This window comes from Labrus mixtus, chromosome 2, assembly GCF_963584025.1.
Source record: "Labrus mixtus chromosome 2, fLabMix1.1, whole genome shotgun sequence".
In the NCBI taxonomy this organism is placed as follows: Eukaryota; Metazoa; Chordata; class Actinopteri; order Labriformes; family Labridae; genus Labrus; species Labrus mixtus.
In genome coordinates this window covers 17,126,757-17,146,327 of record NC_083613.1, presented here as the reverse complement: position 1 = coordinate 17,146,327, position 19,571 = coordinate 17,126,757, and the positions used below count along the sequence as shown (strand labels likewise).

General features: G+C 38.6%; 2 protein-coding genes across 2 annotated transcripts in view; one reads left to right on the top strand and one right to left on the bottom strand.

Moving 5' to 3' along the window:
* Positions 1-19,571, top strand: part of man2b1 (mannosidase, alpha, class 2B, member 1) — a 117,038-nt gene that overhangs the window by 74,413 nt on the left and 23,054 nt on the right. The window lies entirely within an intron of this gene.
* Positions 1,257-11,652, bottom strand: LOC132986968 (syntaxin-10). The gene is made up of 9 exons (XM_061053711.1): positions 11,523-11,652; positions 10,983-11,058; positions 9,656-9,749; positions 9,143-9,237; positions 7,830-7,892; positions 6,564-6,665; positions 4,584-4,690; positions 3,413-3,507; positions 1,257-2,758 (listed from the first exon to the last, which is right to left on the bottom strand). Exons 1-9 carry the CDS (start codon positions 11,555-11,557, stop codon positions 2,682-2,684), a joined length of 744 nt encoding a protein of 247 aa, XP_060909694.1. The 5' UTR covers positions 11,558-11,652; the 3' UTR covers positions 1,257-2,681.

Sequence of the window (19,571 nt, the reverse complement as noted above, 5' to 3'; positions counted from 1 at the left end):
CTGGCACCTCTATAATGTTATTTTACTGCAACATAAACTATATCGATATTAACGATATTGTCTTACTCTCTATCTTGTTTGAAAATATATCGATATATCTTAAAAACTCAATATATTTCCCAGCCCTACCACAGAGTTGAGGAAAACCCATCTGATGACTCAGACAGACGTACTGTTATGTTTATAAAATAATAAATGAAGAGTGTATTCCCCTCATATCATGCAGAGTATATCTCCAAGTACCTTGAAGTGTACAAATACTTGTTACATAATTGGGTCATGTTTCAGCGGTTGAGTAGCAAAGGGCTGATATCTTTAGTCAATACAGTAATTGTAACGTCAGGAGGAAGGTCCCAAAATTCACCTTCAATACCAACAAGGTACTGCTTCATGTTCTAGACAGTCACCTAACTGGAACGTGATCTCACAGGAAGGACGGCAGGTGAAAGATTATTTCAGATGTGTCAAAACTGTGTTCAGTTAAGATTTTATAAATGTGTTAAAAAAGAAAATCATGTGAGCACTCAAATATTACAGTGTGACTTTTCTTACAGTTTCCCCTTCTTTGGAAGAATAGAGTTCATTTTATTTTGAATCGAAGGCCAAATTGCCACAGACTAAGATGCTCAGTGTGATGCTTTTCTTAGACTGTGCACAGCCCTTCACACAGTGTTCATTTAGAATATGCTGTATAAATAAATCTGTGGTGGTCCTTTGACCCAGATCAAGACACAAGCTGAAACAACTGATACAGACGTGACAGTTCAGGATTGTCCTATAAAGTTCAATCCCAACAGAAAGCACTCGACAGCCTTTAACTTTATGGGAGAATTAAAGCAGAGTTTGAGAAAGCTTTGTGTGGCTGCAGATGCCTTTACCTCCACAGACCTCTGCTGTGCGTGAGGTCTTGCGGTGTGACTCATGACTGGAGTTCAAAATCACTCGAGTGCTTCATTTATGCTCGCAGCACTTTCCAGTTAATTTTCCTCACTGAAGCGTTTAAGGGACGAGGCCCTGAATATGTAAGAGAACATTAAAAGCACACACGAACCACAGGGGGGGGAGAAAGATTAAACACAAGAGCTCTATGGAAGAAAAAAAAAACATCCCTGAAAGCCATCTGAATGCAACCCTGCAATGCCTGACTTCTGACTTTTTTGGTGCAGATCGAGTAGAAATTTAATTTTTCTTCTAAATGAACAACCTTTTTATGAAACTTGGGGACAAAAGTGAAACAAATCAGACAGGATTAAACATACGACTGTAGAGGAAACATGTAATTCACACAACTTCAAAGCATCATCCTTTATCTATTACACAGTGCTGCACACACCCTAGCGTGGGCAGCGTTACCTGACATGACACAAAGAGAATACATGACCTGCAGAGTCCAGCAGAGGGCGCTGTGAGTCTAAATGAAGGCTGCTGTCAGAGGCATCCTGCCCAGCAACTGTTCGTCCTCTCATTAGCAAAAGCTTCTCAATAAAACAGGCGAACCCATTCGCTCCGAGCCAAGGTTGTCTCTCATCGCTCCAGTGAGAGGAACAAAACTGCAGCCAATCGTGTGCTTCTCCCGCCTGCAGGGCGCCAAGGCGGCACGCTGCAGACCTCACATCACCTGTCAAAGAGATGGATCAGAGGGGGGATGAAAGGAACCGCTGCTGTCCACTGGCAAGAAGATCGCTGATCTGTGCGTGGTATGGAAAAATCAGCACGTGGTGTCATCTTCCTTTAGAGCCTTCTATTCTTTAGATTTGACCACAGCAGCTGATTTCACCCTTCCATAAATCAATCTGTTGATTAGTGAGATCAGCTGCTGCCATGTTTGTGTAATTATCACTGCTCTCTTCTAGTACTTGCTGATACATTCCCTCTCGTTTTTGACATATAGGCACATTAACATACTGCACAGTCACATTATAAAAATATATTTAAGGCAACACTGAAAAACCCAGTCCCTCCCTTAATCTTCTCTCTCCCACGCTGCTGCTTCTGTCGGCCTTAAACACAAAAACTGCATTTTCTTGCAAAATATCGATCAGCGTGACTGAAAGTGATTCTTCAATATCAACAACTTTATATCAACAAATACTTTCACTCCTTTAAAGCACTTTTAAAATATAGTTTTACGTCAGCATCATTCAAAAGTTAGTACAGATTATAAAAACAAGTCAACTCCTAAGGTCACCAACCATTGTTTTACAATATTGTTCAGTTTCAACAACAAAACAAAGTTAACCGTCAATAAACGCTTGATTCATGTGAGTTTCAAACTTCCATGTTAGTAATGACAGGTCAAGAAATATCCTGGATACGCCTTGATTTGCAGATTTGCGTTTTAAAGCTGACGGCAGCAGACTCCTGCTCTCGCCCACCCCTCGTTCAGTACCATTCTTTTTTTTTTTTTTTTTTACGAAATGCACCAGTATGAAAATACCACATGGGGTTTCCCTTCTACTAAAAGCAGCTTCGTTCACAACAATCATTAAAAGCAGAGGGGAGGAGGATTCATATCTCTGCAGGCCACCTCTTCCTCCTCGGAGTGATGAAGGGAGGGAGGGATTGGAGGGGGGGGGAGAGGAGAGGACACGTCCCTTGATACTGTTTCTTTTCATCCGTTTGTCCGTCCTTCATCAGAGAGGAGACACTTAACGTAGTCGAGAGGTCAGAGGTCACCAGTATCAGAGGGCAAAGAAGAGGATGAGGACAACAATCAGTACGGCGACAAGCACAGCGATAGCGCACCACTGTCTCCGACCTGAGCAACAAAACAAGGGAGACAGAAAACATCGAGTTATTCATTTAAAATCAACATTCAGTAGTATTAACCTGATGTATTCCACGAGGTAGATGGATGACAAGAATTCTAATCTTAAAGGAACAACTCTTCTTTTCTAGTCTTCACACTGACAACAATCAGCGACACAGAAATGTGAAACCAACTTCAATAACTGATCTCTCCGAGCTAAACATCAGCATCTTCTAACTTCTTAACTGTCAAGATTCCCAGCTATTTGAAGGCATCACTTCATATTCAGGGAGATAGTGGTGAACTATTTCAGCACATTTTTAACATTTTATAGTTCAAACATTTCATTGCTCCATCATGACAATAATCCACAGGTTATAAGAAAAAAAAAAAACGATTGTTCCACTACAAGTGGATGTAGAAATAATTGGTTTCTTGATCTGGACAAATCTATAAATATTGTGCTTTCCTTGCGTTGGATCATTTTAGAGACGAACAGGTAAAATAAATTGAATGTTTCACAGCCCCCCCGACAAATATAGCCTCGAGATTTTAAAGCGAGTTTAGTAGAAAATGTGAACCCACACTCTCAAGAGATTTTTCCAAACTGTTTGGGCTCAGTACTCAGGAGTTTAAAAAGTAAGCGTGTGTGTATTATCTTACTGCTGGTCATGTGTGACACCTTCTCCAGCTTCTTTAGTACTGAATCCATCCGGGATGATGTCTGGTCCATCTCGTCTCCAAAATCCCCCAACATGCTGAGCAACAACAAGAGGAGCACACCATCACTGAAACAGTCTAACAGCAAGAAAAAACACTCAGAATAAAAAGGCGTGGATGCTCATTAACGACGCTCAACATCAACTCAAAATGTACACACTTAAAACATTTATTCATCAAATAAATGCACAAATGATTCAAGTGTTAGTATACACCGAGAAGGTGCGGACATTTACAACTCTTCAGGGAATCGAGGGAGGAGAGAACATAACGTTGTCCGAGAAGTGTCGTACAAAAAGTCTAAACTAACTTCTCTTTTCATCGAAGGCAACCGTGTTTTACAACATCCCACAATATTTGAGTTTTGGATGAAAAGTATGAACAGGCATGTTTTCTATTGATGCATGTCTGTCTGAGGGTGACAATGTTTGTCCTGAAGGTGGTGCTAGAGGAGAGTTCAAGGGTTATGGTGCCTCGTTGGTGACTTTAAGGTGAGTCAGTGTTTCCTGATTCCAAAGTAATATTTCTTTATCCTACTTCCTGAACACATGTACCTGATCAAACACTCAGCCTTCTGTCCACATAACAAGCTATCAGGAAATTATAATAAATAGATATTTATACTTTTTTCTCTCTTTCTATTATTATTAATAATTTAAGAGGACAATGGCGTCTCTTACTGTGTGTGCCATTAAATATCTTATCTGTCAGCTGTAAAAAGACTAATACTCTGACTGACTTTGGTTATAACCTTCAGATGACCTCCGGTGACCTCAGAGTGGCAATGAAAGGTAAACATGAAGTCATGCACATGGGTCTAGGATTGCTACAAACATAATCAACAGTTTTTATAATCAATAATTGCCACCCTAACCCCCTTCAAATGAATCATAACTGCCTGAAGCCTAAATGTAGGCATATTTATTTTATTAGCTCCAAACTCCAAAGATATTCAGTTTACTGTCAGAAATGACAGATAAAGCTGATAAACAATGAACAGGCTAACCAACAACAGAGGACAGTTGTCATTATCTGTTTACATTAAAATGTTAAATGAACTGTTTGTGTGGCACGGTGTATGCGTGTGCAGTATGTTGCGTGTCTGTTCACTCACACAGCCTGCTCGTCCAGCTCGTCCCCTATGCGTCCTGACATGTCTTTGAGGACTCTGATGCTGCCTGACACCAACTCCAGCTGCTCATCCTGCTCCTCCATGATCAGCTGAAATACACACACACACACACAGTTTGTTGAGATTTATTTGAACTGGGGCTGGCTGGGTGATGTATCTGGTAACAGAGTTGTAGTCAGGTCACCAAATCTTCTGTGTCTTGAGTCCAGTCCCATCTCACTTAATGTTTCTGGGTGCATGCTGGACAGATCTGTCTGTTAGAATTTGAATTTGTCCCCGTATTCTCCTCAAAGGTTCATTCTCATGTCGATGATATGTTGCAATGCTCGTGCTTGCATTTCCTTTAACTCTTTGAAAAGTAAAACACACACCTTGTGGCGCCTCTTCAGGCATCATGACAGGAGCTGTTACTGAACAACACGGCACATGGACACGCCTGACAGCTCTTTGCTCAAAACTGAATGTACTATTAGGACCTCATACCAACAAATACAATAAAACTGTCTTTACCATTAATAATAAACAATAATAAGTTAGAGTCCCCCTCTCCGTCTTCCAGGTCTGAATGCAGTCAATGCTCAAGTCTGCTCAAGACCAGGTCGAGTATAGAGTTCTGAAATTCAGGATACATGTTTATCACAATGATGTCATGTCTCAGCTGCTTATGAGTTCTTAATAATAATAATACATTGGGTTTATGTAGCGCTTTTCTAAAAACTCAAAGTTGCTTTGACAAAAACATAAAACAAATCAAAAAACGACGAGGACAGTACAATGAAGAAGTAATGTGTGTGTGTGTGGGGGGGGAGTTAGTGGTTGTAGGCAGTGATGAAGAGGTGATTGGCTGAGATTGTGCCGTGTGGTTTGGTCTGATCCACACTGTTACTTCACACTTACAGATCGAGGACTGTGAACAAACACTGTTTGTTTTTTTAACGGAAAGGACAGGAAGTGAAGAGGACATATTTAATGAATTCAATAAAAAAAATGTTCTGGAATAAAATCACAACACCGTCCTCAAGTGTAAATCTCGTGTACTGATTTGTCCAGGCGTTGTGTTAACACGGGTCACATTTGACATTGGTAATACTGAGACTGATTGTATTACGAGGCACTTTGTTATCTGCTTGAAAAAAAGACTGACACACATTTTCATTTGACAGAGGAGTTGAAACCCCCCTGGGCCAGAAATATTCACTTTCATCTCTCTATCAAAGACGAGAAAAATGTTTCCATTTGATTAGAACTAAAAGCCAGCTCACACAGGAAGTGTGAAGACAAGGTTTCATCATTTCAAACCACAGGAAACAAGGACGGCTTGTTCTTGCTTTGACATCGAACAAAAATCAACTCTCCACCTACGTTTAACCTCCTGTCACTTTGTTCACAGCGTGACTCTCTGCTTGTTGATGGAGAACTTGTTTTTATTAAAGCACTGCAGCACAGCAGGGAGCCTAAACTCTCACTGTGCTCCAATTCTATTCCTTCAATGTGAACCTTTAGGTTGAATCTGTTTCTAAATCTTTGACATTACTTAATAGAATAAGCCTTAAAAAGAGCATCCGGCTGATAGTGAGAGTACTCTCTTGAATAATACGTCACACAACCTAATCTGAAATGATTAATAAAGCCTTCTTTATTTCTCCTTCTTCTTGTGTCTCTCTTTACAGGGATTTTTATTATTATTATCATTATCATTTTACCAGTCTCATACTTTAAGGCTGTCGGCAGCAACAAAAAGAAGAAGCACATTTGATCACAAGAATCACGTTGAAGCCCTTACTGCTCATTTTGCAGATGAAGCTTCTATTCGTGATTTAATCGGCAAGGTATTGCATTTAAATGAGAACATATGTATCCGTCCCTCTGTCCTTCTTTTGGATATTTATATAACATTTATTTTTATATTTATGTCTTCTGCACAATTCCCCTCGCTTTAAGTCCCCCCCCCCCCCCCCTTACCTGCTGTTGCTCTTGTTGCTCCTCGATGTATCTGGAGTTTGCAGACACCATATGAGCGTCCAGTCCCGATGACCTGTCCTGACCTGTTGAGGTCAGCAGAGCCTGGACACACACACACACACACACACACACACACACACACACACACACACACACACACACACACACACACACACACACACACACACACACACACACACACACACACACACACACACACACACACACACACACACACACACACACACACACACACACACACACACACACACACACAGAGCATTAGGTTAGCACGAGGAAAATAAAAGTGTGTGTTTACATTTGATGTTACAAAAGTAGACCAAGTAGTGGAACAATGTGGGTGTGACGGTTTCTTTTACAGCTGCTTCTGACCACACTCTCCAAATCACAGTATGACGAAATCAATAGTTTGGTGAATCAGACAGAAATGTGTCAGAGCGAGCTGCCAACACAGCAGCTAGGAGTGTGAAACAGAAGTTTAAATGAGCAGTGACTGAATCAGTGGAGCTGTTACAAACTACGAGCTGATTTCATATTGTCACACTCTGAAGAAGTCTCAAATGAAAACTAGTTCATCTTTTTTTATGAAACACTTTCAAAGCCTCTCCAAAAATATTGAACAGTGGAAGCAAACCAAATTATTTAAAGGTCCCATATTATGCTTTTTCTGGTTTTATATGCCCTTTAGTGTGTTTTCCAAGTGTCCTGTGCATGTTTAGGCACATCTATGTGCAAAAATTCAAAGTCCACGGAAACACGGCTTCTCCTACGTCCTTCTGTTAGCTGTAGCATTAGCTTCAGGTAACGCTCGGTTCTAGCCCCCCCTCGAAAAAAAAATGTCAGTCCGGCGTCATTGTCAGTGTGAGAGCACTGATCTAAGCCCATTGGCCCGTTGTGGCAAGCCCAGCAGCTCATGTTGAAATTTCCGAGAAGCGTACTCGGCAGACCAATCAGAGCAGACTTGGCCCACGTGGCGTCTAACAGTGGGGTCTCAGCAGAGTGCAGCTGACGCACTCAGAGCGGAGAGGGAGCAAGGAGGAGCAGTACATGAAAACAGACACTTTTTTTCAGACTTTAGCTATTGTGAACGTACAAAAGTAGGTACATAGATTAAATATACGAACCCCAAAAAGGGCATAATATGGGCTCTTTAAAACACAAGATGTTATATAATGAAAGTGTGTGTATTTTGTACCTCATCTTTGTAATCATTTCATGTGTGATATTGTTTAAACCTCCACCGACCTGTCTGTTCTTCTTCTCTGCCTGAGCCACAGCAGAGGGGCTGGACAACTGATCCTTCATCTCCTGTACACACAGACACACACAATTAGAATTCTCACTTGACATGACAAATGAACACAGGTAAATTGTTTATATTTCATTCTATGATGCCAAAGAACATCTGGCAAAGGGACTGTTGATTAAAATTAGCCTTCCGGTTAACTCAGGTACATTTATATCCGTCTGAATGTTGATTAATGTATACTGTCCCTTTTCAGCTAAATAAATAGATAAATGATATTTTTCAATCTCAGTGAAGATCTCTGTGCCAGCCCGGCTCAGAGCAGCTTTGTTAAGTAAACTCTTCTTCTGCTCCAAAAAAGCTGGCGGGTGACTTTGAAACGTCAGAAAGTCGTTTGTTCCGTCTCAGTGAAGCTCTTCTTTTGGCTCAAATGAATCAATCTTCCTCAGGTCTATTTTAAGGATTTTACCTTTGACTGGTGTGTTATAAACTGACTCATTTTTACCGCCGTGCCTTCAACGTGGCCGTTTCTTCAGTTCAGCTTGACGGCAGGTAAACAGACGGATAGGTACTGATGAATAATCAATAACAAGTCTCCTCACAACACAAACAGTGAAAACAGAGAAATCAAATCCTCTGAGCTTCAATTGCTGCTTCGACTAGTGTTTGACTTTGTCTTTATTAGAAACACTCGAGTTGCCAAAACAAAACAGAGCCCTTCCTGGTAATGTTTGTGTCTCTCTTCCAACGTGGCCGCTTGCCACCACAAGAAACTCCTTCACAATAAAAGGTAGAAATGCTCCTGTGAAAAACTAACGCTCTTATGTTTAGAAATCTGATGATTAGACGCCACGGATTAGCTGACGTTTGTATTCTTTTTTTTTTTTTTAATTCAGTTTGAACACATGTACTGTGCAGAGTCATAGGAGTGTGTTTAAAAGTGATAAATAATGAAAAGAATAAGAAAACACACGAGAAATAATAAAATAAATAAATGTAAGATTAAATTAGTAAATATAATTGAGTGCAAATATAAAGAAATAAAATAGAAAATGTATGATTTGGTCTTATTAAGAGATAAGATTCTATAATTATTATGAGCATTTGAATTAGGTTTTATTTTTCATGTGTTTGGAAATGTATCGTTTTTTTTAAATTGCAAAGATACAACATTTTTCAGTGTAATCATTTCTTGTATCTCTACTAGTCGTGATCAAAGTATTTTCACATGAAAAGACCAGAAGAAGATTTGTGATATGACAGGAAACAACAACACCACGCAGGAGGAAACATTAGAGTAGTTCTGCTTTACCTGGACGGCTGACCTGGTTCTCTCCACAAAGTCTCTCCTCTCCTTAAGTTCATCTTCTCCCAGTTTAAACTTCCCCGGGTTCGACTCCACGATATCTGAGCAGGGTTAAAGACACCAACTCGTCCCCCTCCTCTTTTCCAAAACACTTTGAAGGCCTTCATTTGAGATCGTTTACACACATTTTAGTAGACTAACAGGTTAGAAAGTTCATCAGGACCAATTTAATGTTGACTCTGGAAACAAACATGTGTACCTCAACAATGTTAGCTGACTTATGGTTATTTAAAAAGTATTTTATTGTTGTCTTCTTATTCAATTTTACCCACATCCAGTTAGAACTGGGTGTCAAGGGGAGCAAGAAAAAATAATATTCTATTTCAATCTCAATTTAACTGAAAAAAATATATTTTCAGTCCTGCTGAACTGTTTCATATTATCAGGATTGTCAACATTATTGGACTCTCTCATGATGACCATAGTGGAAAGAGGTTTTTTTTTCTGTTAAAAGGATACTGATGGTTTCACTGAGGTCCTCCAGGTCCCAATCTATGGCCCTCAGACAGTTCCTCAGTTCATTGGTGCTCCAATCCAGTTCATCACGACTCACCTGAGACCACAGAAACCAAAAAACACTGTTACTAAATATACTTTACTAAGATTATTGTAATGAGCTGCTGATGTGTACAGAACTGCTTCACATGAAGGAGCTATGGTGGTATGTAATGGGACGTGTGAGTCATCAGGACTCAACTCAACAATGACAGAAAAAAGACTACGTTTGTACTATATATAGATTTAAAGACAGTGTTGCAAAAACAAAAACATGAAAGGGGATTTGTTGGGAATGCATGTAACACTGTACTACAGGACTGGTGTGTTTTAAATAGCTAACAGGTGAGTCATATAATCTACCATATAATAGTATCTTATCAAAAAGTATAATGTCAATATTGTATGAGCAGAACTTCAATTTTTGTTTAGAACATGAATTTATAATCTGTTAATCTGTTGATGATGCAATAGCTGCGTGGTTTGACAAACGTCAGGAAACGGTGAAAATGTCACAAACACAGAAAATATGAATACGCAAGAAGTTGGAATCATGGAAGGTTTAATGTTTCCTTAACAAATACTCAAACTAGTCATTTTATTATCAGAATTCATGATGTTCGCCAGTTTATTATGTCCCCAAGACACTGGTTTTGCTCCGCACATGTAACTTCAGCAGTGTGTGACACATAAAACTCATTTATTCAGTCTGGCTTTTATATAGTGTTTTATATCAATTCAAATCTTAACATTACTGTATTGTCTTTTTATCCTACTACAATTTTAAATATCTTCCTCTTATGTATTTATTTTAATATCTTGTTGCTTTTATGTGTCGTATTTTATTGTATTTTATTTTTATACATATATTTTATTTTTAATTCTTATTGGTGTGCATTGGTCTCTCAATGAGTTTATAAACTACTTTTCGTCAATAACTTTTCTGCACTCTTGTTAAGCACTTTGAACTGCAATTTCATTTGTCTGAAAGGTGCTATATAAATAAAGTTTGATTGATTGATGTTGTCAAACTGGTGAGTGTGTCTCCTTATTGAACACCATTTAAAACATTTGCTTTGCTTTCTTCTAATGATAAATCACATGTGTTGAACTTCCTTTCCCACCATACTGTATATGTTGACTTAAGATCCTCTGCTCATTATGATCATAATAAACGTTCTGTATTAGAGAGTTAAGTCAGTCAGGACAGTGTGTTTGGACTAAATAATCACCTACCATCAGTGGTGCATTATTTCAGGGGGTAGGGGGCAATGACATGTGGTGTTCTCACCTGTGTCCCATCCTGCAACAGTTCCTCCCATCTATCAAAAAGGACCCGAGCACGAGACAAGGCCTTCTGCACCTCCCTTTTATTTACACATAGAAGCACACAAATCATTAGCAACACATAAAGTGTAACCTAGTCATGCTATACTCTGCTGCGACCCTCCCCGTATAACCAAAACAAACACACAAGTTACATTTCACATCCTTCTCTAACTTCCCAGCGTCTACAAAACTACCTAACATGACAGTCCCAAAGCCGAGCAGGTGTTTCTACCGAGGGAACTAAATCAAATCTGAGTGATTACTCAGTGAGGGACTTTCTTTTGTAAGCCTAAACAAACATCAACAACCTGGCTACCCCGGCGCAGCTGGAAGCGCTGATGCTAGTTAGCTGCAGCTAGCCGTAGAGCTAACTTTGGCAATATAACTTTTTATTTAATGGAAACGAAACAACTATATATCGAATTGGGTTTCAAACACTTAACCTCCGAAATTATCTAAAGGAAAGGGTAAGTTTTAGGTCTTATATTCGTAAATTTCTTACCCCTTCACAACGAAAAATGGGTCTTCTAACGACATGATGGTTACTTCCGCTTTAGGCACAGCGCATGCGCCCTTAGAAGGAATAATCAAAGGGTGTTCAATGACACTCTGCGGTTTCTCCCACTTCGTTGAAAACACATATTGAGCTTTTCTAACGCACATTATCAACTTGTCATTTATAAGGGCCACACTGTTTTAACACTAACTATATCTGATGTCTGATGACATCCTGTCCAATGCAACCCATTAAGATAGTGTATAAAAAAAAGGCCATGTACATAGAAAGGCCTGCAAAGCTAAAATTCGTTATGTTTCAATTGTGGGCTGTAGATGGTTAGTGCAAGACTTTCAGCAACAATGGCTAGAGGAAACTGTCTTGACATCTGGAGAAGTGGGCTTATTGAAACAGAATAGGCTACTAGTACTGTCCACATCTGTGTTAGATTAGTTGCCATGGTGACGTCTATGCAAGCACTGCCTGGGTTTGTTATTAAGCTGGATAGTGTTGTAGACAAAAGCAATTGACTCATTTTAACTCTTTGTGAACACGTTGTCCAAACATTGACACAACCCTTTTTTCTAGTACTATGGTATGTACCATGGTATACCATAATATTTTGTAAGGTACTATGGTATGGTACCATGGTAGCCTACGTACCATTTTACGGTAGGTCTACATGGTACTATGGTATGTACCAAGGTATATAGTACATAGCCTAGTACATACCATGGTATGTACTAGGCTATATGCCATGGTACGTACCATGGTATCATAGTAATATGGGAGGTGCTATGGTATGTACCACGGTACATACCATAATACCATGTACCGTAAAATGGTACATATTATCCCATATTACTATGATACCATGGTACGTACCATGGCATATACTACATACCATGGTATGTACTACCGGTATATACTATATACCATGGTATGTAGGCTACTATGGTACACTATGTACTATGGTACACCATGGTATGTACTATATGGTGTGTACTATGGTACACCATGGTATGGTAAACTTTATTATGGACACCAGGCCATCAGTTTATAAAGTTGTGTCCCAAAAGGCTAGGGCTACTTCTTTTTCAGTTCTTTATTTGTTCATCTTTTCTTTTTCTTTTTCTTTTTTTTTACATATTTGCCTATTACTTTTGCATATAGGCTCTTATGTACAATAATATATTTTCTATTTCATGTTATTTTTTTAATTTGCCTCTAATTGTTGACAATGGGTTTTCCTTACAAACTAAATATTCTATTACCTCACTGTTATTGTAAAGTTCTTTATGATAATAATGGGCTATGTGTTGTTTACAATAGCCTATGCTGATCAGGAGACTAACCCACAAATTATACCGTGTAAAATAGTGTTGATGTTCCCTACTTAAAAAAAAGGAACCATAACTGCCTATCAGGACATATTTAATTCAGCCCCTTGGTCATTTGCGGTCAGAAACCGCAGAACTTCACATTTCAACCAAATTTCAGCCAGATGTAAGCCTTTTTGTTTGAGGGAAAAAAATAAACACAACAGGTTTTGTGTATTCCTTTTTAGTAAAGATTCTAAAAAGTATTACTATAAACTGTATTTCAAAATCAAAATGATGAAATTGTCCATATTTTACAGATGAGCTAAATTACAGCAGGTCTTTTTTTGCTCTAAGTTAGACTACATTGGTCTGTTGTTAGTCATTTATAAAGCACCTTTAAAAACATGGGTTTACAAAGAGCTTTGAGATATAAGCAACATTAGAACTAGGCATTCAAACCTAAACACATAATTTATATTTTAGGAAGAATAAAATCTTAAACACACATGCGCTGACTTTTTTATGACACGCACTACGAAAATATAAAGGCAATACTGTAAACCTGAAATCCAACTCATGACAGTTTTGCGTATTCCAAAAATAATTTACATTTTTTCAACCTTTCTCTAAATAGACCATGGAACTCCTCCACAATTCAATTTTAGCCATCTATCAGTGTATTCAATGAAAATCCTCTGCACAACCAGGATCTGTGATTAAAAATGGATGAGTAGTAAAGGATACACATAGGTGTCGATCAATTCAGAGTGTTGCTGGCTCAGCAAAAACCTCAGTATTACGTGCATGTTCTCTTTTTACAGCTAGGCTTCCTGTCCCTCCCATCTGCCTCTGTTCCTGTGGGGGTTTCACTCACGATCCCACCCTGTCCTGTTCAGCTCCTTCCTTCCTGTCCTCATCCTGTTTCCTCTGCTCCCCCTGCCCTCCTCTTCCTCTCTCCCTGTCCTGTGAAAATTCACAGCCACCGTTATAAATGTCACTCTTAAACACAGACTAAGACTCAGAAATGTTCTACTAAAAGAGCTTTTATCCTCTCTCTCTGGTCGGTATACTGCTTGCACAGTTTTTATTATTTGAAAAATAGCTGTGGTCAAGTTAACAGTCCTTTTCAGGACAGATGTGTGATCAACAATTTCTCTTAACATGAATTTAAAGTTTACTCATAACTATTTTCTCTTGACCAATTTTGCTTCTGTCCCTTGTCAGTGATATAGTTTGTTTGATCTTGTATTTTTTTGTGAAATTATTAAAGTCGGAGCATGACGATTAAAGCCTGGTACAGTGCATTACTAAACTACAAAAAAAAGTTATTCATCTTTTGAAAAAAATAAAAGTTTTGGTACTTCTTCTTTAGTACATTTTTTTCTTTCTCATTGATCTCAAATAAGAAGATGACACATTTAAAGCTCCTGTGAGCAACTATTGGTTGGTGGCATTTTGACGCGCCCTGTGGACAAAGTGGTGCCTCTTATCTTTTTGCTGATCTTATCCCATACATGTCTTAAGCTGTTTGCACTCTGGAAAATCTCTAGATCATTTCAGGAGGACTGCTCCGGATATTCTCCTGACCTGCCTGTTCACGTATGTGCCTCACAGCGGTAGACAAACCCGGTCAGATGGGGGGGGGGGGGGGGGGGGCGGGAGGTAAAAAGACGTAAAAAAAAAAAAAGGACGCCGACGTAGTGGAAGCAGCAAAGGCTGCAATATGATACTAGGATTTTTTTTTAATTGCCTTTATATCATTGTTATGTGTAGTTCAACTGAATCACACTATCAACAAAAGAGTGGAAAACAATTTACAGACAAACGGAAACCATAATGCAGCCGTTTAATTACGTGCACAGAAATCGTAGTGGTCGCGTGCATTCACTTTATGCACCGACTCCAGACACAGGATATAAACAAATTCAATAAGGTCACATTCATTAGTTTTGACTGCTTCTGTATACAAATGTTTAAAGCACCTGTTCCAAACTAAAATATGTTTAAATATTGTCTATGCACAGAATGAGTCACGAAAAGTCATACTATCCAGGTTTAGGGAACGACATTCAGCGTCATTTTGATCAAATTTAACCTGTTTTTATCGAGATGGATTAAGGGTCAAGTCAATGAAAATGTTGGATAAAGTTGGTCTTGAAACCATGAAGCTGTACCTTCTTTACCTATTTTCAAAGGAGCTCTTTACAGAATTGCCTGGTCTCCCATCGCATTAAATCCAGGTTACTTGTGATGCAGGAACTCTTTGAATTGCCATGTGTGATTCCCCAAACAATAAACAAATAAAACAGAACAGTCACCATCATAACGTAGGCACTTACTATGGGGAATTTTCTTAATGACACACCAGTGACATCAGTGCATGATGATTCTAGCCATTATATAATACAGCCTTTAGTTGATTAATGCAATTGCTACTTTCAGTTGTAATAAAATATATTCTAATTATTGTGAAATTCAGTGATAGAAAGTGTTGTTTTCCTCCACAAATGAAAAGTGTATAACTCTCCATGCTCTCTGAAACATAAACTAAGGATTAAACTCCCATTTTCAAGTCTTGCATGAATTATTTATACATTCTAAATATATTCATTTTCGTATTCTTATTCTTTTGGATGTTTTAGTCCAGGCATACTTTGAAGATACAGAATATTAACAGCATTCAAATGTTGATACAGATGCTAGAACATTTTTGCAGGATCACCAACTGATGCCCTTCATTAAATTTAGGAAAGACATAAAGAGTTTAGTATCAACCTTAGTATCAACCTTTATTATAACCTAAGGCATAAAAGTAAACCTATAGTATATGATAACCCAATGGTCAGTTTAATTGATAAAGCTACTAATATTTCAAATACTCCATCAAAGCATTTAAATCTGTCAATCATATGACCGTTCAGATAAGAAAAATCTCCCGAAATAAAACAAACTCTAGCAACATTTATTTTTATTAGGTATTTTTGGGCTTTTTCTGCCTCTAATAGGAAAGTGGATAGAGTTGGAAATCAGGGAGAGAGAGAGAGAGAGAGAGAGAGAGAGAGAGTTAGTAATGACATGATGCAGGAAAGGAGGGACAGAACCCGTGCCACCTGCTTCGAGGACAACAGCCTCCTTACACGGAGCATGCAAACTAACCACTAGGCCACTGGCTCACCAGATCTGTAGAAACATGTTTAACCTAAAAACAAATGAGGTGTTATTCTCTAAATCAGAATAGTGGGTTATTCATTTCCATTAGTTGCATCACTAACATTGATCTGTACAGCTTATTTGCTGTCCAGCTCAGCTGACTGCAGATCTGCACGAGTGGAAAGTGTGACTCATTTTAAAAAACTCGGTGATGAAGCAGGAAAATCTCTGTTGGAACAAAACAAAGTCAGAAATGAACAGTAGCGCTCTAGAATAACAAAAGAAGCTGGCTGAGAGTCAACAAGCTGAAGGAAACACTCAGAGAAGTCCAAAAATAGACACCCTCCCTGACCCATTCCCTCATAATGCTTTCAAGTGCTCCTTGTAAGGGTGACCTATTTTCAGCTTTGGAATCACAAACTTGCTGCAGCTGCTGCTATGTGCATTCAGTTGATGATGATCTTTTTTTGTTTGTTTTAATCTTGGAGGTTTTTAACGCAGCAGTTCTTTTGTTGTGTTATGTTGATGCCAAAGTTACAAGGAAGTAAGAAAAGAAAATTCCAAGCATTACATATAATTGATTGTAAATGATGTCAGGATGCTTCTGAAAACAACAACAAAGATCAAGATGTGCGTCACGCATCTGAACAGCGATGGAACCAGCTCATCCACTTTATCCAGCAGCCTACATTTTCAACAGAAGGAACTGTCAATTCTTCTGAATAACCTACTTCTGAGGAGTTGTTTGATATCATATAAAAACCTTTTAATGGTTTAAATTATTTTTTTATTATTAAACCTGAAAGCCAATAAAAACTGGTGTTAAATTATATTATTTTTTTTTCCAATTTGGCCGTACTTTGAAATTTGAGACATATTAAAAAAAAAGCCTTGATGCATTAAACTGTTTGAAGTCAAAAGCAGTGACGTTGCATGATTAAATATGATGACTCATAAAAGCTTTTCCATTAAAACAGCTGCTCGATGAAGCTGGAAACAACTTCTTTTTTTCTTTCTGTGGCGCTTAGAACCAAAGCCATGAGCTGAAAGATGATAAATATATTCACAGGTGCGATAGCGCCTTTTGGATTCATCAGTATGCGATACTTTTTTCACATCACACGTGATTCATTATTAACAGTAAGATATTAATTAGAGAAGCTTTAATCTGCAAAACAGCTTGTCTTTAGGAACTTAAAGCTGCATTGAGGAGTTTGTAGCTGGTTATGAAACAGCACAAAGCTGATACTGAGACCTCTATGTGAATTAAGAAAGCTAACGAGACCAACAGCAACAAGATTGATCATTCCTAAGACGTTATTTGAATGCTTGTAACTGTTGCCATCGGGTAGGTGTTAGATAAGGCGACTGCCAATACAGCCTTTTGTTTGCATCTCCAAGACAAAGACTTACACAAAGAGAGTGTGTGATATGACTGACTGCTAAAGAAAGCACGATGTCATACAATCAGAAAACACTACTTTGCAAATACAGGGCGGGATCAGCAAAGTGCTAAGCCTTAGGCCCCGTGTCCACCTAGCGTTTTTTATTCTGAGGAGAGAGCGTTATCAGCAGAAAGCACAAAAAAGAGGCCCGCCCATTTTGTGTGGCCACTCCGAATGCTGAAGTTGAAAATCTTTCAACTTTTCAGAAAGGCGCTGTTGACGTCACCGGCGCCCTTTTCAAAATGTATGATGTTCCCTGTATAGTTTTGCCGCCTTTGGGTCATGTCTTGCCACATCCCCTTTGCGCCGTGCCTGATCGGGAAATAAATGATCTAAACTAAAAAAAACATGCATGTAACAAGGCCGTGTCTGTCATACAGCGGCCATTGTCAACAGACTGTTGTCATAGAGACAGGACGGACGTGCAGCGCTCTTCTTTTCAGAGCACAAGCGCTTCATGCATGTACTCCTCAGCGCACAGCCAGTGCATTTCTGCCTGGAAAAAACGCTAGGTGGACAAAGAGCCTTACTCTTATGTCCACAGGGGGCGCACAAATCAACACAAATCAAAAGTTCCTCACAGGAGCTTTAACTTTATTTTATATTCAACTTTAATTTCATATCACAAAGAGTACGGTCTTTTACCTGCTCCTGTGTCAAGTGTATGATTTGGTTTGATTGGTTTATTGATTCATTGATTAATTGACAGATCGATTGATGAGTCATGTATGAGTCTGCAGTTCAATTTCAGGAGCTTTCAAAAAATGCTTTACTTCAAATCTAGAAAACTAATTGATTCAAGAAGCAAAAGATTAAATACACTTTGTTTCTTGTCTTTGTCTCTTCGTCTTCTTTAAAGGACATTTAATAAAGTACCAAACATTATGGTTGTAACAGCAGCAGAAGTTTATAATAAAAGAGATCATATTAACCATTATGCAATGCTTTTCATGGCAACAGTTTCCATGCTTACTAACCACACATGTCATATCTTGGCAACTGGGTCATTTCCCCGTCCTACCAACCAGTGTTTAGAAATACTGAAGGTCTTTGGAGAAACAGGCCCCACCCTCACACACACACACACACACACACACACACACACACACACACACAGTCCTTTACTCCACCGCCCATTTGGCCTGAGGTGGAGGCAGTGTAAGCATAATCACTCATAACACAGTCACCATGGGGACGAGTCGGGTACAGACCTGAAGTGTAGTCATGTTTGGTTGTTTTCTTTGCTTAAGAACCACTCGGCTCAGAGAATTACGAACCAAATGTGCATTTTCTGTGCACGCTGGGTTGTTTGAAAAAAGTTTGATTAGCACTTGCAACACGTGTCAGAAACAATACATTAGCTTTAATCTCATCATTTTTATTTAATGCAAAATAGGGTTAGTTGGTGCAGGCAGTGAATGTGAAAATAATGGTTGAGCAGAAATGTTCCTTTATGTAAAAGATTTAAGGTTGCATTTGTGACTTCCATTATACACACATTCTCTTCAGAATAGAAACACTTATAACAAAAGAGACAAGACGGACAGAAGACAGCAAAAACAGTCCGGTTTAAGATCAAAGTCCTTTTTGGAGAATATCATTTTTAGTAGAAAGTGCTATTGTTGCTATATCGTTCTGTATTTTATGGTTTTCCTCACAGCATTGTTATTTCCTTATTGCTTTGAGGTCAACAAAAAAATCTACTGCATTGAAATATGCAAACTTTGTCTGATTTTTAACAATAATATTATTCTATATTATTGAAGGTTTGGATTTCACTGATTTTAATTGTTATCTCACTGCTTGTCTTTGCAAACACATCGCAATTTCCTCTGTATTTGAATTGTGATATATTCAAAAACATGCTTGCTTTGCCTTAAGCGTGCAATTACAGGTAGGACGACTTGGTTCTAATCTGATTTTTTTAGCTGAAATATGTTACAACATTTAAATATGTAAGATAGCGACATTTTAAACTACCAGTAGATTGCTTTTCAAAACAGTTGTCCTAAGTCAAAGTTGTGTTTCTCCACTTTTAAACACCACTGTGGCCTGTAACATCTGGGTAAACTTAGTGTTAACACATTTGGTATCCATTATAGTGTTAGTATCTGAAGTGCAAAGTACACGTCATGCAG

What these genes read in the sequence shown, in the direction of transcription:
- LOC132986968 (XM_061053711.1), bottom strand. Translation starts at nt 11,557, where the DNA reads ATGTCGTTAGAAGACCCATTTTTCGTTGTGAAGGG. An exon ending in GGACCTCAGTGAAACCATCA is followed by an intron (nt 9,238 to 9,655) that starts GTATCCTTTTAA and finishes AACCCTGCTCAG; the next exon opens with ATATCGTGGAGTCGAACCCG. An exon ending in GAACCAGGTCAGCCGTCCAG is followed by an intron (nt 7,893 to 9,142) that starts GTAAAGCAGAAC and finishes CTGTGTGTACAG; the next exon opens with GAGATGAAGGATCAGTTGTC.